The sequence below is a fragment of the Fistularia commersonii genome, chromosome 8 (assembly GCF_037954325.1).
Source record: "Fistularia commersonii isolate RoL2024-O1a breed Wild chromosome 8, RoL_Fcom_v1.0, whole genome shotgun sequence".
Taxonomy (NCBI): Eukaryota; Metazoa; Chordata; class Actinopteri; order Syngnathiformes; family Fistulariidae; genus Fistularia; species Fistularia commersonii.
This window is the reverse complement of record NC_141291.1, coordinates 20,570,872-20,592,503: the sequence shown is the minus strand read 5'-3', so window position 1 is coordinate 20,592,503 and position 21,632 is coordinate 20,570,872. Positions and strand designations below refer to the sequence as shown.

The 21,632-nt window shown below is 38.9% G+C and overlaps 1 protein-coding gene across 1 annotated transcript in view; it reads left to right on the top strand.

The window, feature by feature from the left end:
* Positions 1 to 21,632, top strand: part of odad2 (outer dynein arm docking complex subunit 2) — a 34,935-nt gene that overhangs the window by 2,203 nt on the left and 11,100 nt on the right. The window contains exons 4-15 of the mRNA XM_086151589.1: positions 373 to 574; positions 766 to 872; positions 1,581 to 1,717; positions 3,695 to 3,811; positions 7,910 to 8,127; positions 8,617 to 8,757; positions 9,849 to 10,014; positions 14,611 to 14,757; positions 15,141 to 15,350; positions 15,957 to 16,190; positions 19,281 to 19,391; positions 19,504 to 19,658. Coding sequence (XP_086007715.1) covers positions 373 to 574; positions 766 to 872; positions 1,581 to 1,717; positions 3,695 to 3,811; positions 7,910 to 8,127; positions 8,617 to 8,757; positions 9,849 to 10,014; positions 14,611 to 14,757; positions 15,141 to 15,350; positions 15,957 to 16,190; positions 19,281 to 19,391; positions 19,504 to 19,658 — 1,945 coding nt within the window. The remainder of the gene's footprint in view (positions 1 to 372; positions 575 to 765; positions 873 to 1,580; positions 1,718 to 3,694; positions 3,812 to 7,909; positions 8,128 to 8,616; positions 8,758 to 9,848; positions 10,015 to 14,610; positions 14,758 to 15,140; positions 15,351 to 15,956; positions 16,191 to 19,280; positions 19,392 to 19,503; positions 19,659 to 21,632) is intronic.

Genomic DNA, 21,632 nt, shown 5'->3' with positions numbered 1-21,632 from the left:
TATGCTGGAATAACATATGCAATTTTTTTTTTTTAAATATTGATGGGTCTAAGGGATAGTATGGTGGTCTTAGGCATTCCTCTGGCACATACAAATTTGCAGATAATTACATGGTGTTAATGTTAACACACAAATCCATTACACAGAAAAATGTTGTGCTCAAATTTCTTATGCTATTTCCTTTTAAAGATTTGATCTCTAACTTCACATGGTATGTATGCTATTCAAGGTTGCACTCATCAAGTTACTGCCATTTAACAAGTTACAAAGATTTTAACTGGAAGATTGATGTCTCTGTACCATATGTTGTTGCGTTTTAGAAATATTGAATTTTTACTTTAAAGGCAAGGCTAATCCCCTTTGACTACTCAGAGAATAGGGAGCCTGTGGCAAAGATTCTTGGTCCCACCTTTATCACCACCTCAGAGGAAGGAGACACTGATGTCTTTCATCTCAGAGGGGAAAGGACGGAATTTAAAGAAGGTGGGGACTTGGGTGTCAAGGAAAAACTGTGCCATTTGCTCCAAGATATGGATGAACAGCTCCTCGTCATGCTCCTTCAAAAAATATCAGAGTTTGTACTTCTCTTATTTCTATGACAGAATACAGTTAAATGATCCTCTTGGTTTCCAGAAACTATCATTATTTCACATCAAAAAAATTATTTTTAACATGGTTGTGTTTGAGTGGGCTTAGCAGTGAATGTTGAGAAGTAACCACAAACTAATCGGATGTTTGTTTTGTCTGTTTTTCAACATTTTATAGACAAATCAGCCTCCATCCCAAAACTGTGGACAAAGAAGTGAAGTTGTTGAAAGAGTTTTGTTGTGGGGGGGGAGGGAGGGTGTTGAAGACAGTTCACTACACATCAGGTTTGAATCATGTCAGCATTTCTCTTGGTTGCTTTTAACACTTCCGTTGAATATTCCAAAGCATAAAGAGTCCGTGTTCATAAACTATTTGAGCGTCATTATATCTGTCCGATTCCTCTTTACTAAATTATTAATCAATAAATGGTTTTTGCTTCATTGCCTTGGATTCGTTGGACTCTGTGCAAGGCAAGACAAAGTTGCCGCTCTTTTCAAAGTCAAATTGATGCTCTCTATGTAACAATGTAAAATCTAGCCTTAAAATATGCCATATGAAAAAGTCATAGATAAATTCTCTCTAACTTTTCCCAAAACAAGTAAGCAAAAGAGTCAGACAGTCAAGCCATGTTCATGATCTGAGTAAGCTGTTACTAAGTAGATATGAACGATATTGTTTAAATTTCCCTTAAAATTCGTTTTGATGAAAACAGGTATGAGAGATTAAAATGGCAAATTGGATATCATGTTTACCTGATTAGCACTGATTTGTTTATGCTTTATGAAAAAACAGCATGGAAGGGACCAATTTCATTGGTTGGTCAATTGTGTAACACATATAGATCTTGAAAAATGCTTGTATAGTCATCGAGAACACTTGTGAATATAACAAACCATTGCTTTTTGGCTTAACTTTATAGTGAGTCATGACGCATGTGAAACAGGCAGATGTTCCTATCATGAATAATGTGTACCAACTTTTTTATGCACTAGATTATATATTTCCAAATGGCTGTCGTGCCCCACTATGGAGACAATTTAAAGGTGACATTTGCTACCTTGTGATTGAGCCTTGTGACACTGAGACCCTTCACATCACATGTAGCACCAGTGGATTTTTTCTCACAGCGGTAAGAATCAAAAGATACAGAACGATCTGATTATTTGTCACTTTGAATGACAATCTTTCCATTCAAGATATTTATTTTTGTCAGTGTTTTTTTAAGTTGTATCTTTGGTTATATCTTAGCACAGTCTATTTAATTATCACAATTTCAGTATATCCAGTATGCTTTTGAAAGAATGCAATTTTATGACATACAGTGTCTATTTTAAATGTGTCAAGTTTTCATTTAATTCATCCTTTATTAATCCCCATTGGGAAATTCTCTGCAATTAACCCATCATGGATGAATCAAGAGCAGTAGGCTGCCGTCCACCAGCGCCAGGGGATCAGTTAGAGGTTCAAGTGTCTTGCTCAACAACACTTCAGCTCTTCAGCTCAGGAGGAAGAAATCGAAGATGATTGCTCTACCTCCTGTGCCACACTGCCCCCATTCAGATAATATGTCAGTGAACATAAAAATATGACCTAATGCTGAGATTGAATATTTAGCCATATACTTAATGTTCCCAGAACAAAGAAAACAATGTGATAATGAAAGCAAGTCAGACGTTTAGAGCTCAAAAGATGTTGAAGTGCAGGAATAAATCAACCATGGTTCTAATGTAACAAAAAATGTTGAAAATTTGCCATTCATTAATTTCATGTCAACTTAAATACAATGTGGAGTTTATGTGATCACCGTAGGTCAATTGGGTAAATAGAGAGTTATGATTAATGGAGTTGAGCGTCCAAATCAGGATAACAATATGGTAATGTCTGGCTCCATAAATAACAGATGGTCATGGCCAAATACCTCTCTCCGTGCATCATAATGATATTCCAAAGAAAAGGGATGGTGTCATGTATCCACAGTTTATTCTTTTAAATTATGCTGCCTTACAATCTGGAGAAAGACATGCTTCAGGAAGATAGGCTTTGAAAGAGGAGGCGATGAACTGAAGTGCTTCATGAAGGGCTACCATGATATGAATATGAAATATAAGATGATCACGCCAGTGCTGTTGTTTCCAAGAATAAAAATCAAATGCTACAGGTCACCTTAAAAAACTGGAAATTAACAAGGTTGGTGGATCATTAGATACAATGTTCCAATCCCTAAAGTTGATCCTTATATAAAATGTTTCCTTTTGTTTATTTTCTAGACCTATTTTTTCTTAGGGTCTGTCCAGCAATCAAGTCAAATGAATACTTAACCACACATCAAAATTATCATTAGGACCATACTTCTAGTTAAAATAACAAAGATGGACAGGCATATTAAAAAACACAATCTTTTTTATATTTATTTTTGATTATTTTTTGTACATGTGTATGTGTACAAAGCAGGCGGCACAGTGGCCCAGTGCTCCTGCCTCACAGCACTTCTCGTCTTTCCTCCTATAGTCCAAAAACATGCAATAGGCTAATTGGAGACCTTAATTTGTCAAGACGTGTGACTGAGGCAGGCTGTGAACCTGTGACTGACTGACAGCTTGCCCTGTGCATCCTGCCTCTTGGCCCATGACAGCTTAAATAGCCTTTAGCCCCCTGCTGCCCTGAGTGCAGGATGAATGGTATATTGTAACATAATGGAGCCCTACGTTCTCCTTTGTAATAAACAGTCAAATTTGAACTTGACAACTAAAAATAACTAGACAAATGACAAATATGCAGTCCACTCCAATCAGATGTTTTGCATACTGCAGTACTATGTGGTATATGGTCATTTACTGACTTATCTAACTTACCATACCTTTGTTTCTTCAACTGCTCCTGGCAAAGTAGTTAATAAAAGCTGAAATATCATGATTGTTATAATATCAAAGAATTGTAATGTACTGTTCTGAAACTAAATCGTGGTTAATATGGTGTAACTCATTACCTTTTGGGGTTTCTTTATATCCTTTGAGCTTTATAACCTTTGCTTTTCAAGCAGACATATGGGTCATATTATAAGTGAGGCATTTAGATTTAATTCAACTGTATTTCACTTTTTTTACAGGGTGTAAAAAGGGAAGGCGATGAAAATGCTTATGAGAGAAAGAGTGATGTGTATGAAGACCTGGTAACACTTCTGAAGAGCATGTCTCCATACTTTAAAAAAAACATGAAATCACAGGTACAGTGAAATACAGACTAACACATTTAATGTTGACACAACATTAATGTGTCAACATTTTTTTCCTTTTTGGAGTCTTCTTTTTTGGTTTGCAGAGTACAAATGATAGGGTGCTGAAATGCCTCTGTCCCATGAACCAGGTCCCTCTCTGTTAACCTTTGATTTGATCACTGATGCTATGTGACTTATGTGTATGCAGAGTTAGGATTGTGTAATCAGTGTCTGCTCTTACATGTGTGTTAGCTAGTGTCTGGTTGTCAGTGTGTTGAAATTTTTTTGATCCAAAACCATTATCATCCCTGTCTTCTCTCTTTCTCGCTTGCTCTCTCTCTAAAACAAATACACATGTATATACACACATTTCCAGACACTGAAAACTGCATGATTTATTCAGTAGTGCTATATCCTGGTTTAGTAATTTGATGATATAACAAATCGCTTCAATAATAGACTCCAGGTGCACTTAGAATTATGTTAATCATTTAAGAATTTCCTCTTTTTTTTCACACTCATGTTAATTTTTGTTGGAAAATGTGGGTTCATCACACATCTCGTTGGTGGTTTATGTACTACTCTCCATTTACTGCCTTTTTTGTGTAAAGGTCTGGGCTGTGGATTAAAAGATAGAAGCCAATTAGTCATATATTTTACCCCCTCCACCGCTGCCAATAATAAAGCATTTTAATAAAGCACTCCCTTTAGCCTCACTGTTCCACCCGGGTTCCTTTCATTCACACACATATACTCTGTCTCGCTGTGACTTTCATTCCTCTCTTTTTCAGCGCATACGTCCTAGATTTTCCTCTACCTGTTGTCTGCTCTCACTTCAGATCACAATGTCATCAGCAAACATCATGGTCCATGGAGATTCCTGTCTAACCTCTTCTGTCTGCCTGTCCATCCCTCCTGCAAACAAAAAGGGGCTCAGAGCTGATGCCTGATGGAGTCCCACCTCCACCTCAAATTTCTCTATTACCCCTACAGCACACCGCACCACTGTCTCACAGCTAGCATGCATGACCTGCACCAGTCTAACATACTTCTCTGCCACTCCAGATTTCCTCATACAATACCAGAGCTCCTCTCTTGGCACCCTGTCATATGCTTTTTCTAGGTCTACAAAAACACAATGCACTCCATCTGGCCTTATCTGTACTTCTCAATTTAGCATTCTCAGAGCAAATACTGCATCTTTCAGCTCTTTCCAGGCATGAAGCCATACTGCTGTTTACGAATGCTGACTTCTGCTCTCAGTCTAGTTTCCACTACTCTTTCCCATAACTTCATTGTATGGCTCATCAACTTTATCCCTCTATAGTTGCCACAATTCTGCACAGGCCCCTTATTTGTAAAAATGGGCACCATCAGACTTTGTCTCCATTCTTCAGGCATCTTCTCACTCTCTAAGATTGTGTTGAATAATTTAGTCAGAAAATCTACCGCTGCCTCCCCCAGACACTTCTACACCTCCACAGGTATATCATCAGGACGAACTGCTTTTCCACTCTTCATCCTCTTCAATGCCTTCCTCACTTCACTTTTACTAACCCTTGCCTCTCTTTCATTTTCCACATTCATCAGCTCTTCAAAGTACTCTTTCCATCTTCCCATCACTCAAGTAGCATCTGTCAATACATTTCGCTTTCTATCCTAAATCACCCGGACCTGTTGTACATCCTTTCCATCTTTATCTGTGTGTTTTGCGAACCTGTATGGATCATTTTCTCCCTCACTACTATCCAACCAAGCATACAAGTCATCATACGCCCTTTGCCACCTCTATCTTTACCTTATGCTGTATCTCCCTGTACTCCTGTCTGTTCTCTTCAGTCCTCTCCATGTCCCACTTCTTCTTTCCTAACCAGTCTCTCTGTATATACTCCTGCACTTCCTCATTCCACCACCAAGTCTCCTTATCTACTTTCCTTCCAGATGACACACCAAGTACTCTCCTGACTGTCTCCCTGATAGCACTAGCCATAGTTATCATCTGGATGCTCCTCCCTGAAAACCTTACGACACTCCACCCTTTTCAGCTTCCACCACTTTGTCATCTGCTCTGCCTTTGTACTCTTGATCCTCCTTGTCACCAGAGTCATCCTACAAACCACCATCCTATGCTGTCTGGCTACACTCTCACCTACAACTACTTTGCAGTCACTGATCTCTTTCAGGTTAACTTGTCTATACAAGATGTGGTCTACCTGCGTGTTCCCACCTCTGCTCCTATAAGTTACCCTATGTGCCTGACTTTTCTTGAAAAAAGTGTTCACTACAGCCATTTCAATCCTTTTTGCAAAATCTACCACCATCTATCCCTCTTTGTTCCTATCCTGTATGCCAAATCTGCCCATCACTTCTTCATCCCCTCTACTACCTGCACCAACTTGCCCACTCAATTACCTCTTTTCTCTGTAGATATTATGCATTACTTCATCTAGCTCATCCCAGTACTTCTCTTCAAACTCACATCCCAACTGCAGGGCGTAGCCTCTAATAACATTAAGCATTACTCCTTCAATTTCCAGTGTCAGACTCAAGTCTATCTGACATTCTTTTCACCTTCAGAACATTCCAAAACAACTCCTCCTTCAAGATAACTCCTCTTTCATTTTTCTTCTTGTCAATACCATGATAGTATAACTTGAAACCTGCTTCTTTCTACCTATCCACCTGGTCTCCTGGACGCACAGTATATCCACTTTCCTTCTCTACATCAAGTCAACCAACTCAACCTACTCTCAGTCCCAGACTCTTGTCTCTCCTCTTCTCTCTCTGCTACTGAACACGCCTTTCTCCTCCCGTTCTTTGACCTACAGTAGTCCACTTTCCATTGGTTCCCTGTAGGTCATCGGTACCAATGGCGGTCGTTGTTAACCGAGGCCTCGACCAATCTGGTTTGATCTTGTTATTAGGTTTGATTCGCATGTTTGGTTTTGGCAACAGTTTTACATTGGATGCCCTTCCTGACGCAACCCTCTGCATTTATCCGAGCTTGGGACTGGCTCAGAGAGACACTGACCTGTGCCCCTCCTGAGGCTGGCTCAGGGCGACACTGCCTATTGATATAAAATAAACTAATGGTCATCTTCCCTTATCCCTGTCTTTTATTCAAACAAATTGATTATCCCTAGTCCCATTTTTTCTTATCAAGCCATTCTTGTCAACATGCGAATTTTTTGCTTGTGCTGATATTTACAACTTTGTCCGAATTGGGCTCGTAGCATCTTGCTGTTACTTTCAGCAACCCAATTTGCTCACTAATTTTATCCATATGTCCAAATCCAGTGGGTGCAACAATATTTTTATCGAGCTCAACACTGACTATAACAAAAAAGAGAAAGTTGTGTTCTGAAACAATATTCGCTACTGTTCCTACAGTTCTGGTGTCTTGAATTGTGTGTTAGCATATGTCATCGTGTCAGCTTAATGCTTTGGTTGAAATTTATTTGATTGATTGCTGACAGCTGTAGTTAGATGTGCATTGGTCATTTTATATTGAGATAATGAGGTAATGTATTCCAATCATGGATTAAGTCAGTTTATCTGAAAGAGTGAGAGTTTCAGTTTCTGTCCGAGACACAATCTTGTAATGCTGCAGGTCAGTGCCCTGACAGCAAAGAGAAAGCCCAAACCTGGAGGTCAATAGCCAAAAAAACAACATTTAATTTACAAGCTTAGAGTATCTCTTTTCCAACTTAAATGTTTTTTTGCGTTTGCACAATATAAGAAAGTTTCTGTAAAATAAGTAGAAGTAGCCTAAAGAAACAAGAGCTGCCACACATTGAGGAAGCAGACTTACCCTCTGTTCACTGCAGATTTACTTTTACATCACTTCTCTGCTATATGCAGGCAAAAGATGCTCACTAACAAAGTCATTGTAAACTAATTTTATTGATTAGTATGCTTCCAGACTTGTATTTTTATATATGATGCCAACAGTTTTCTGTAAAGGGTCCTTTTATTGTGAAAATCCAAAGGATTGTGAGTATTCTTTGTATTCTTACAAAGCAATTTGGCATGGACAAAGAGTGTATAATATTATATTAAAATTGTATTTCCCACTTTTAAGTAAAATGTTTGCCCTTTCATGATTAGGGTTTTGAAGCTCAGGACCTTCCATCATCACAAAAAATACACTATATGGGATTAGTTGATGCAGATGAAAAATGCCAAGCCCCAAAACTCAATGAGCTACTGGAAAAGAATGCCTGTGAGAAAGTGAGACAACAGCATATATTGAACAAGGCAAGTGGCAAGAAGAAATTTGAACCATCTCCAAAATGGAAGAATCTTGGGCTTGCAGCTCCATATAGGTATGTGGTGATTTTTCATCATCAGATACACAAAATATTGTAGAGCGACTGCATAATGTGTTAAAAATGTAACGTGTAGATATCAGTGATGCTGGTCTCATGCCAATACCACATGTGCTTATGGCTGCAAGCACTCATAAAGAGATGGTTATGGTTTTATTTAGGCCAAGGGTACATATTTTCAGTACAATGATTGATGCTAATATGTATCTATAGAGTGGAAACATTTTCAGCCCAATTACAGTCAGAAATCTTTGGAAAAGTCTTTACATTTCTTAAAAACTATCACATATGGTATTTGATCGATAAATAGTTCTAGAAAGTATGCTGCTGCTGCCGCTGCATGTTTAGATAACTGTACTGAGGAGAAAATTGTCATGATAAAAGCCTCCTAATGGCAAAAGATACCAGAATAAAAAATGTTCTATTAGAATGATAACTATTTAAAAAAAATATGGGCATAATTACTCTTGTTTTATGTCATTATAGTAAAGCAGTGGAAAAGAAATCCAGTATTGGAGAGAAGGGTGTCGAAATATATATGAAAAGGCTTGGATGGAGAGCTAAGAGTGAGATAAAAACAGTCCCTACGATATCATCTTCCCCTAGAAGATTGACTTCTCAGAAAAGGTAAGTGTTCTGAAGTACTGCTATATGTCCAACAGAGAATTTGTATTGACATTTTACTCATAGAGGGTGTTGAGAGAAAAATTAGAACTCACAGGTACCAAATGTGAGAGAAAACAAACAGCAGCAGAAAAGACAGTGCCCAAGTTTCAATGTAGGACTGATGTCCTATTGAAATTTATAATGCCTTGATGTTCTTTTGATGTTCTTAGGCCTAATTGTACACTTCTACTGATTAGGTTAAAGAGGTTAATTCTTTGGGTAAGGATACCGAAACTTAACCCTAAAATAGATGCCATTTCATTATTAATTTATGTTAAAATTATGTAAGGAGTAAATAATCTTGTCAGCATTGAAGCAATAGATATGTGTATGCTATATTCATCCTGTCTTTTCTAAAAAAATAAAAAAATAAAATTGATAAGATAAGACATAATGAGATGAGATGACATGTTGAAGCTAAATGTGAACAATTACCACATTCAAATACTCCACAGTGGAGGAGTCAAAGCTAAGTCAGCTTTATTGTCAATTTTTCTACATGTACTGGACATAAAGAAGAATCGAGAAGATGTTTTGTACTATCTCATGGTGAGATGAAATTAACCAAAAAATAATAAAGTGTATATTAAACAGTAAAGTCCACAATAAACCTTAAACAATAAACATTAGAGTATAAAGTGCACACAGTTACAATTTACTGGTACTGAGGTGAAAGGATGAAGATTTAATTATATAAAACTGAAATGTATTAATATATGTATTTTGTATACATAGAGTAGAAGCAGAGGTTTCTGTACAGCATAGTGCAATTTTAAATTTAAAACCCATCTGTAGTTTTTTTTTTTACACCTGTGACCTCTGGTGAAACTCATTACTTGATGATGCGTCCAGTCCTCCAATAATATTAGTGATCTTCTTTTCCTGCTGCTTTAGTTCAAAGTTGAGATATTTCAAAATCCATTAAGGATCTCTTTGTGTGGGATGTTGGGCGCGCAAGTTGTTGTTCCTTTTCAAACACAATAAATGGATTTCAAGATGTTATATTGTTTTTTTTTTTTCTATCTGTTAATTTTCTCTCCAACACCTTGTAGATTTTTATCAGGGGTCAAAAGTGTAGGAACTAGGCTTTCTCACCTCGACAGTGAGAGTTCATCAGAGAGAGAAGAGGAAGAAGAGCAACCTGATCACCATATAGCCAGCAACAGAGAATTACCATCTGAATACTGGCACTTTCAAAAGCTCCTCAAATACCTCAAGGTAATCTTCCCTGATATCTAAAAAAATAATTAGTAACATTTGCATTTAATTCTCAATTGCCTTGAAAGGTGGTTGAAAGAAGCGCATGAATAATACTAGATCATAAGGGTACATAATTTGGGCAAACTATGAGGATCTTGAAAGGTATATACTGTAGCTCATAGCCATACATTATCCCACATTTCTATTTTTACCTTATATTCTGGCACTAATAATTTTGCAAAACAAAGTCTGTTAAACGAAGACTGACATGCCTCCCTTCAAGTGGTTGGTTAGGCTCAGGGAGTCAGGGTGCCTGACATAAGCCTTTTGATTCCAAATATGATCCATAGCAGAGGGAAAAGATTTGTCTCAGACAGCAGCTGTACACAATGTTTGCTCACACCGCAGATGAATAAAACTGAAGTATGCTTGTGATATGTCTGCCATTGCATATGGTGAATATTAATCTGTCAAGGCACTGATGTTAAGAGAACAAAAATTCCAGTGACCCAGTCTGACTGTGAATACCTTTGACCACTTGCTTTCTAAGATTACCTATTATCATCTATATCTGGAGACTATCATTAAGACAGTCTACTGAAACCCAGTGCATTTACTTTAATTTTGAATACATTCCGTTTATATCACTTGTTTTACTTGTGGAAATGCACAATGCGTTTAATTTTATGAATAGGATAGACTTGATGTTACAAATAACATCAAAAGTTGTTTTTGGTTCTGTGGAGCCATACAAGATGATTTAAAAAGTAACAATGAAAATACAAAAAGCACTTCTTTATCCAGTTTACACAGTCTTAGCTTAGCAAAATAGAATATAATTGAAGGAAATACCCACTCAAAAAGATCACAGCTTCTTTTTTCCAGAAGAAAAAGAAAAGGTGCAGTTGATAGGAAAGGAACAATATCTTGTCTGGTGTGTGTATTTTATACTTTTTGTGGTATTGTGGCATAAGTATTAACAAGATGAAGGACAGCAGTTACGTACATGTTCCCGCTTTCTATCCGACTGGAAACCACTCAGTTCAGTTATTTATAGGGTCCGTCTAGTAGTCACTTTATAATATCATTACCATCAGACGCAGACTGAAACTATACCCTGAGCCAAGTTAAATATCTGTTTTATTGAAAGGGAGATATTTTTCCCCTCATTTTCCCCAATGTGTTAGACTGACAGTTACACTCTCATACAATTACAAATAGATTTCCTGATTTGTTTTAGAAAGTTCAGAAAGAGTAGAAAAAAGGCAGACCTTGTGAGGAATCATACCCTCCTCCCCCTACCCTTGCTTCACAAACATACACGATATTATCATCTAAAAAGAAGTGCGGATGCTTATAGCAAGGGGTGTAACTTATTTTTTGCTGATGGACAGTCTTGTGTGACAAACAATACGTTTTTTTTTTGTAATGAGATGTTTTTTCTCCTGTAAAAACTCTTATACATCAATCCTGCATGACCAGTAAATCCAAACACACAACATACTGGTACATTGAAATCATACTGTATTCTTGTCTTTAATTTAATGTTTTCACTAAAGGATATTTCTCTAATGCAGCCTCAGGGCGGCACTGGTCTGTGTCTCTCGAAACCTGCCTTGGGGGGGCACGGAGCAGTGTCTCCCTGTGCCTGTCCCAAGCTCGGATAAATGCAGAGGGTTGCGTCAGGAAGGGCATCCGGCGTAAAACTTTTGCCAAAACCAAACATGCGAGTCAACCAAAACTATACCATACTGGATCGGTCGCGGACCGGGTTAACAACGAATCTGAAGAGAAGGAGAAGTTCTGGAATGAGTTAGATGAAGTGATGCAGAATATTCCCAGAAATGAGAGAGTGGTCATTGGTGCAGACTTCAATGGACATGTTGGTGAAGGCAATAGAGGGGATGAAGAAGTGATGGGCAGATTTGGTATCCAGGATAGGAATGCAGAGGGACATAGTGGTAGATTTTGCAAAAAGGATGGAAATGGCTGTAGTGAACACCTTTTTCCAGAAAAAACAGGAACATAGGGTAACTTATAAGAGCGGAGGTAGGAGCACGCCGGTAGACTACATCTTGTATAGACGAGGTAACCTGAAAGAGATCATTGACTGCAAAGTAGTTGTAGATGAGAGTGTAGCCAGACAGCATAGGATGGTGGTTTGTAGGATGACTGGTGACAAGGAAGATGAAGAGGACAAAGGCAGCGCAGAGGAAAAAGTGGTGGAAGCTGAAAAGGGAGGAGTGTTGCATGGTTTTCAGGGAGGAGTTGAGAAAGGGTCTGGGTGGTCAGGGTGAGCTTCCAGATGATTGGTCAACTACAGCTAGTGTTATCAGGGAGACAGGTAGAAGAGTACTTGGTGTGTCATCTGGAAGGAAAGTAGATAAGGAGACTTGGTGGTGGAATGAGGAAGTGCAGGAGTGTATACAGAGAAAGAGGTAAGCAAAGAAGAAGTGGGATACTGAGAAGACTGAAGAGAACAGACAGGAGTTCAGGGAGATGCGGCGTAAGGTAAAGATAGAGGTGGCAAAGGGCGTATGATGACTTGGATGCTTGGTTGGATAGTAGTGAGGGAGAAAATGATCCATACAGGTTCGCAAAACACACAGATAAAGATGGAAAGGATGGTCCGGGTGATCACAGGTCCGGGTGATTTAGGACAGAGAGGGAAATATATTGACTGATGCTAGAAGAGTGATGGGAAGATGGAAAGAGTACTTTGAAGAGCTGATGAATGTGGAAAATGAAAGAGAGGCAAGGGTAGAAGAGGGACTATTGTAGACCACAAAGTAGCACAAATTAGTAAAAGTGAGGTGAGGAAGGCATTGAAGAGGATAAAGAGTGGAAAAGCAGTTGGTCCTGATGATATACCTGTGGAGGTGTGGAAGTGTCTAGGAGAGGCAGCGGTAGATTTTCTGGCTAGATTATTTAACAGGATCTTAGAGAGTGAGAAGATGCCTGAAGAATGGAGACAAAGTGTGATGGTGCCTATTTTTAAGAATAAAGGCAAGAATTGCAGAATTGCGGCAACTATAGAGGGATAAAGTTGATGAGCCATACAATGAAGTTATGGGAAAGAGTAGTGGAAACTAGACTGAGAGCAGAAGTCAGCATTCGTAAACAGCAGTATGGCTTCATGCCTGGAAAGAGCTGAAAGATGCAGTATTTGCTCTGAGAATGCTAAATTGAGAAGTACAGATAAGGCCAGATGGAGTGCATTGTGTTTTTGTAGACCTAGAAAAAGCATATGACAGGGTGCCAAGAGAGGAGCTCTGGTATTGTATGAGGAAGTCTGGAGTGGCAGAGAAGTATGTTCGACTGGTGCAGGACATATATGCTAGCTGTGAGACACTGGTACGGTGTGCTGTAGGGGTAACAGAGATGTTCAAGGTGGAGGTAGGACTCCATCAGGGATCAGCTCTGAGCCCCTTCTTGTTCGCAGTGGTGATGGACAGGCTGACAGAAGAGGTTAGACAGGAATCCCCATGGACCATGATGATTGCGGATGACATTGTGATCTGTAGTGAGAGCAGACAACAGGTAGAGGAAAATCTAGAGAGGTGGACGTATGCACTGGAAAGGAGAGGAATGAAAGTTAGTTGCAGCAAAACAGAATATATGTGTGTGAATGAGAGGAACTCCGGTGGAACGGTGAGGCTACAGGGAGTAACATATCTCTGTTAAGGCAGTTTAGATATTTAACTGCTTTCTAAAGTTCTTACTTGGAAGTTGAGAACTTTATAAAGTTGTTTCACTTTAGAACTTCCGCCTCTTTTGATCATTGACTCAGGTCCTTTCTCCATAAAATATTTTCAGGTGTTGTTGAAGTTTTAAGGAATGTTGAGCTGCTTTCCAAGGCCAAAGCTGACAAAAATGGAAACATATGACATGTTTTCTTCACTGCTTAACAAAGCCTGTACTTTTTTTTTTCATAAAGTATGACCCTCACCTACTGAATCCTTTGAAGAGTGAGAATTTGGGAGACAAAAGATGTAGTGCGTCTACTATAAATGGGCAAATAGTTCACATTATGGTTAAGGTCACGATGTGGAGAACATGTGCTTTGTCAGAATGCTCCTTTGTGAGGGAGATTTCATAAAACACACCTAGAGAATATTGTATTATTCTACAGTTATAAGCTGGACCCTCCAGCATATGTATGAAAGACTTTATTTCCCAAGCCATTAATTTAGCTTTTGTCTATGGTCTGCCTTAATGGATGGCTGGTTGTTACTTGTGTTTGCTTGAATAAAGCATTTAGGTCAGTTTTCTTCAAATGTTATTAATTGTCCGACTGATGAAGGTCCATTATACGGTATAGTTGGCCTTGACTCCACTCAATTAGAATTGTAGGTGCAGCACATTTTAACTACTGCAAAGGTTGATAATACATGTTTGTTCATTTGCCAGAATATTTTAGTGTTCATATTCAGACCAGGATTTACAACAGTTTGCTGCTGCAATTTCATGCTGTGAGCATCTGACAACTGACCTTTCTCCCTCTTGTGATCCAAACCGATGCATATCATTCTGCTCCAAAATATAGGTTATTTCTCTTTCTTGTTCTCTTCAATTTTTGTTTTTTTTCATTGACATTTTGCATGATTATTTCAGGGAGGTAACCAGACAGCAACTGTTCTCACTCTGTGTGCCATCATGGATTTTAATTTGACGCAGGAGGGTTGCCAACTGGCTATCTTGGATTTAGGTGGCCTTGAAGTCCTCATTAATTTGTTGGATACTGATGAAATCAAATGCAAAGTGAGTAACTATGCCAGAGCTATGTCTGGTTGACCTATAGGCTTGAATAGAATGAAATATAGAGGCTGGCCTGCATTTTAACAATACAAAATTAGTTTTTGGTTAGTGGACTCATTTTATTTACAGGGTATTACTATTCTCCTCCCACCTCTCAATAGTATTTTTTATGTAGTACTGTTAATGTGATTTAACTATTTGTTAACAGTTATACTTTAACTGTCTGTTTACTGTTACTGTTAATGGACAGTTAGAGGAAATTTTGGCCTCCAGAGAATGCTTTATTATAAAACTGTGAGACAGTGAATAAGTATCATATTTTTATTTAACTAACACTGACATTAAAAGTATTTCTTATTTTGAACTTTTGGTACTGTATTTCTTAGATTGGATCCCTAAAAATACTGAGAAACATAAGCCACAATGTGCAAATTCGTCAGGCTATTGTTGACATGCGTGGTTTGGAGAGTATCATCAAGATTCTGGACTCACCAGTTAAAGATCTGAAGGCTTTAGCTGCTGAAACCATTGCAAATGTGGTCAAGTTCCACAGAGCAAGGACAACTGTCAGGCACTGTGGAGGTATAACAAAACTGGTAAGTGTCCTGTGGCTCTACTTTCCATGCTCAAAAGTCAATAATGTGGGGCCCTTTCACTTAAAAGAAAGATTGTAGCCATCCCATTCTTTCCTCACTGTATTAGGAAGCAAAATTGTTGGGGGTGTCCAAAGCGGATGGAAAATGCAGTTGTGCTGTGTTTTTTTTACCTTTGAATAAAGCCACAATGCTTTAGATATTTTATTTAGTCGTAACTTGGATGTTCTCATGTACAAGTCCCACACAAGGACAGGTTAATTTCATATTATGCTGCAAGACCAGCTTTTAACTACACAACATGTGATTTCTATGACGATTCTGTCTCACCTCTTTTAAAGTCCTGACTGGAACACAGCTTACTATAAACTGTCACATAGGCATTTCAAACCCAAAGTCAACATCCATATTTGCAGTTTTCAACTCCTAGCTCTAATGGCTTTTACATCCTCTCAGACCCAATTGTAATAGAATTCCACCCGGATCCATTATCCATCAGGATTTAGTCTTTGAATTGATGTAAAGTTTGTGAAATTGGCATAAATATGTAGGTAAAAGAGGTTAATTACTCTTGTGTGTCTGTTTGAATATGTATTTATTTCTGATAAGGTGAAGCTGCTGGACTGTCTCCCAATTTTAAACAAGCTGAATGAAAAGCTTGAGAAGGACATTGAAGTGGCTCGCTGTGGGGCATTAGCACTCTGGAGCTGTAGCAAGAGCACCAGGAACAAAGGGGCTATCCAAAAGGCTGGGGGCATACCTCTGTTGGGATACCTACTTAATTCCTCAAATGAGGACATGCTTATCCCTGTGGTGGGAACCCTGCAGGAGTGTGCCTCAGAGGTGATTTAACTCACTGCATTGAATGACATAACTTTAGTCCTTGCAAAAGTACCATTGTACCATAAGTCAATGTAGTTTAAATGAATCCAGTATTTACACTCACCAGCCACTTTATTAGGTACACCATGCTAGTAACGGGTTGGACCCCCTTTTGCCTTCAGAACTGCCTCAACTCTTCGTGGCATAGATTCAACAAGGTGCTGGAAGCATTCTTCAGAGAGTTTGGTCCATATTGACATGATGGCATCACAAAGTTGGCGCAGATTTGTCGGCTGCACATCCATGATGCGAATCTTCCGTTCCACCACATCCCAAAGATGCTCTATTGGATTGAGATCTGGTGACTGTGGAGGCCATTTGTGTACAGTGAACTCATTTTCATGTTCAAGCAACCAGTCTGAGATGATTCCAGCTTTTTGACATGGCGCATTATCTTGCTGAAAGTAGCCATCAGAAGTTGGGTACATTGTGGTCATTAAGGGATGGACATGGTCAGCAACAATACTCAGGTAGACTGTGGCATTGCAGCAATGCTCAATTGGTACCAAGGGGCCCAAAGAGTGCCAAGAAAATATTCCCCACACCATTACACCACCACCACCAGCCTGAACCGTTGATACAAGGCAGGATGGATCCATGCTTTCATGTTGTGGATGCCAAATTCTGACCCAACAATCCGAATGTCGCAGCAGAAATCGAGACTCATCAGACCAGGCAACGTTTTTCCAATCTTCAATTGTCCAATTTCAATGAGCTTGTGCAAATTGTAGCCACAGTTTCCTGTTCTTAGTTGAAAGGAGTGGCACCCAGTGTGGTCTTCTGCTGCTGTAGCCCATCTGCCTCAAAGTTCGACGTACTGTGTGTTCAGAGATGCTCTTCTACCTACCTTGGTTGTATCGGGTGGTTATTTGAGTCACTGTTGCCTTTCTATCAGCTCGAACCAGTCTGGCCATTCTCCTCTGACCTCTGGCATCAACAAGGCATTTCCGCCCACAGAACTGCCGCTCACTGGATATTTTTTCTTTTTGGACCATTCTCTGTAAACCCTAGAGATGGTTGTGCGTGAAAATCCCAGTAAATCAGCAGTTTCTGAAATACTCAGACCTGCCCTTCTGGCACCAACAACCGTGTCACGTTCAAAGTCACTCAAATCACCTTTCTTCCCCATACTGATGCTCGGTCTGAACTGCAGGAGATTGTCTTGACCATGTCTACATGCCTAAATGCACTGAGTTGCTGCCATGTGATTGGCTGATTAAAAACTATGTGTTAACGAGCAGTTGGACAGGTGTACCTAATAAAGTGGCTGGTGAGTGTACATTACATAAGTAATTCTAAAACAAACAAACATCTCATTAAGAGATTATACTGTTTCTTGAAAATGAGCCATATGTAACATTTAGGGAATGACAGTAACACAGTGCTCAGTCACATCTACTCTACTTTCACATCGACTGGCTAACGTCATGTCCTCATTCACTACATTCCTTTACCTTTGGTCCCCCCCTTGGTTTTCCTGCCTGTCTTCCCAGCATCAGCATCCCTCTACTGATATATTCTCTATCCCGCCTTTGTAAATGTGTAATCAATCTTTGTCAGAGGGTCACTGGCTTTATCTCCAAAATATCTAACGTGTGTCCCACCGATGTGCTCATTTCAGATCCTATCCATCCATCTTCTGGACTATTGACCCAAAGTACCTAAAATCCTCCACCTTTTTCTTCTCAATTACATTAACCTACCATGCCACTTTGGTCCCTCACATCCGCACACACACACTCGTATTCTATCTTGCTGCAACTAACATTCATCCCTCTCTAGGAGATATACCCATCCGTCTAGATTTTCCTCCACCTGTTCCATGCTCTCAGTACAAATCACAATGTCCTCTGCAAAGATCATAGTCAGTTGGAAATTCCTGTGTAACCAGACTGTTGGTCTGTCAATCAGCATAGCAAACAAGAAGGGGCTCAGAGCTGATCCTTGATGCAGTCCCAGCTCCACCTTGAACTCCTCTGTCACACCTACTACTGTCTTCCACCTCTACCTTTAAGTTTACCTTTCGCTGCATAAGCCTTTATTCTTGTCAATTTTCAAGTCTCCCCTTTGTCCAACTTCTTAATTAACAACTTTCTCAGTATATACTCCTGTACTCCTACCTCTTACCATGGAGTCCCCTTATCTACTTTTCTTTCCAGAAATAATACCAAAGCACTCTCCGACTATCTCCTTGATCACAGTAGCTGTAGTTGTCTAGTCATTTGGAAGCACTTTCTGATCACCTTCTTCATCTTCCTTGCCATCAGTGTTATCCAACATGCCACCATACTCTTCTGTCTGGCTACTCTCACCTACCACCACTCACCTACATCATCTATATAAGATGTAGTCCACCTATATGCATGAACATCTGGTCTCATATGTGACCCTATGTTTATCCCTCTCCTGGAAGGAAGTATTCACTTCAGCCATTTCCACCCTACTTGTAAAGTCTGCCACCATTTGTCCCTCTGCCTTCTTATCCTGTGTACAGAACATACTCATCACTTGATGCCTGTAGCCCCATGTCCATTGAAGTCTGCACCAGTTACCACTCCCTCATCTCTGGGGTTATCTGCATAACTTTATCTAACTCACTCCAGATTGTCTTGTTCTCTTCTAAATCATATCCTACCTGTGGGGTATAATCACTAACAATGGTGAATATCACTAGCTTCAGACAAATCACTGTCTGATACTTTTTTCACCTTCAGAACATCACTTACAAACACTTCCTTCAAGATAGCTCCTGCTCCATTAATCCTCCTACCAATCCCATGATATATCATCTTAAATCTTGGTTCTAAGATTCTAACCTTACTACCTTTCCACCTGGATTGGTTCATTCATCCCATTAAAATGTATATCATTATTTCTAAAAGAAAAAAATAATAAATACACAATGCTATTGATCCTATTAATCAAATGAGAGGAAAATGTAAATCAAATGGCAGACAAAATTCAGTGTTCCAATTTAGGTTTATGAATATGTACAATAATTGACACATCCATTCGTGTGCATTTGGTCCACTAACAGTTGTGTTACTACAGGAAAGCTACAGAATTGCCATTCAAACCGAGGGCATGATCAAGAATTTGGTAAAAAATCTTAGCAAGGACATTGATGAGCTACAAATGCACTGTGCCAGTGCAATCTTCAAGGTAACTCTTCTGCTTGTGGAAATTACAGTTTTGTCCAACTTAATTTTTTCCCAGTAGGGCTCAGAATTTGGAGGAATGATTTTTGATCACTGCCTTATGATTATATTTTCAGTGTGCAGAGAACAGGCAAACCCGTGACCTTGTCCGTAAGTACAACGGCCTGCAGCCACTGGTGTCACTTTTAAGCAAGGCAGACAACAAACCGCTTCTGGCTGCAGCCACCGGGGCCATCTGGAAGTGTTCCATCAGCATGGAGAACGTGGCTATGTATGCCTTTCATTATACGCACACAGAAACAACATAGTCAAGATCCAGAAAACAATGTATTCACTTCTACGATGGAAAATCTATGCATTTACTGTAAATGATGGTCAGAGAGATTATTGGCAAATCATTTGCTTCACACTGGAACAGAAATAACTCTAAGACCACTATGAACTGTAGTTGTGGATTCTTAACAGAAGAAATGTAACCATCTTGACTCAACCAGTATTGCTATACAATCATCTTACAGTTTCTGAAAGCTAGCTGTGTCTCTTCTGGACTAGGAGCTATTTTCATCGATTTTTTTTTACCATAATATGTGGTTGACATTAATGTGTATTTTTACAATGTTTTACAACAGTAGCTTTTGGGTGTGATATTGCATGAGAAAGTTTTTAGGGGGCTAATAATTGCTTGCTATTGATCCAGCATTGAAATGTTCTGGATTCTTGCAACATGCTAAAAAAGTCAACAAAAGATTAGGAACTTTGCAATGTAAATTTATGATTGCTTAGCCCTATACTACATGAAAACCCATTTGTCATTAAAAGGCATTCAAGATTATTCTTCTTTGTTGAATCTGTGAGAAGTGTAGATGATTGAGAAAAGGAAAAGGCGGGCAGGCAATCAATCATAAAATTATACTGCACAGAAGCCCCACTGTGGTTTCTATGTCCTTTGACAGCCTTTTATAAACTTTCAGTTGTGTGAAGCATTGTGTTTGTAGTAGAAGCTGCTCCATGAAGCTTTGTAAAATGTTACCCCTTGCATCACGTCTTTTTTTTTGCAGTTGGGATTGGCTTAACAAAAATAGACATGGTTTCCCATTCATCTATCAAAATGTATGACTGTGATTACAAGATAATTCTACTGTAGTCAGATGTGGATGACACTTCACTGATGGCACAGAAAAAAAAAAACATTGTTTTTCATTTTGGTGGATTTCACTGAAGTTAACTTTGGCAGCTTGTCTGTTCATTAGCAGTGTTTTTTCTTGCAAAAATAGGCTATGTGTCTGTGGACCCTGACCAAAACCAAATAACCTTGGCGTTCTACAATAGCTTATGGACTGTGATGCCAGCAACCGTAACTGTGAATAAAAACAGTCATACAACTTAACTGTACATCAGAGGTTTGTTGAGGTTTTTTGGTGACCACATTATATCCCTTTTTACTGTTTACTATAGTTTGCTGGTCTATAGCAATGGCAAACAAGACAGAATCACAGCAAAAGTTGGAGGGAGCATTTCCAAACCGCAGCAAAGCTTTGGTCAGGCAAAGTATGTAAAAGGGACAACTGTGTGGAGCCGTGGGAAAACTCCCTGAACTATTACAATGAATGATTTCTGCCCACGTTACTGATGCTCTGTTGTTTCTGTTTAAACAAACAAGAGAAATTTTAATTTTAAACAATTTGATCTAGGGATCTGAACCTCATCCTTGTGCTGTAAGCCTGCAGCAAGTGTTTTGATATAATATCTGTTATAAGTGTTTTTTTATAGAAAGAAATTGACTACATACAATATATTTGTAGTCCACTAACAGTTGGACATACATACATGTATACATATGTACATATATGCATACAAATGTGCATATGTGTGTATATATACACATACACACACTCATACACACATACATATGTTTACATATATATGCCATATCACAGTTCACCTTTCTTTCTCTCACCATATTGCAGATTTTTATACTTTTTTATCTAATTTTATATCACTGACCCTCAAATTTTTGAGGCTCATAAAGCTTTCAAATATGTATAAATAATGAAATATGTGATTGCTACTTGGCGGATTTTTGCTTATTGAAACTACTCGATGGACTACTGTATATATACTGGGGAGAGAAAAGGGGGAACTAGAGAGAGGTGATGATAGGATTGGTTTAAATATAATTCAGTGCAATATTACATAATCTTCTAGAATGATAAAGCCCTACACATTTCTCCTGTTCCTCTTTTGG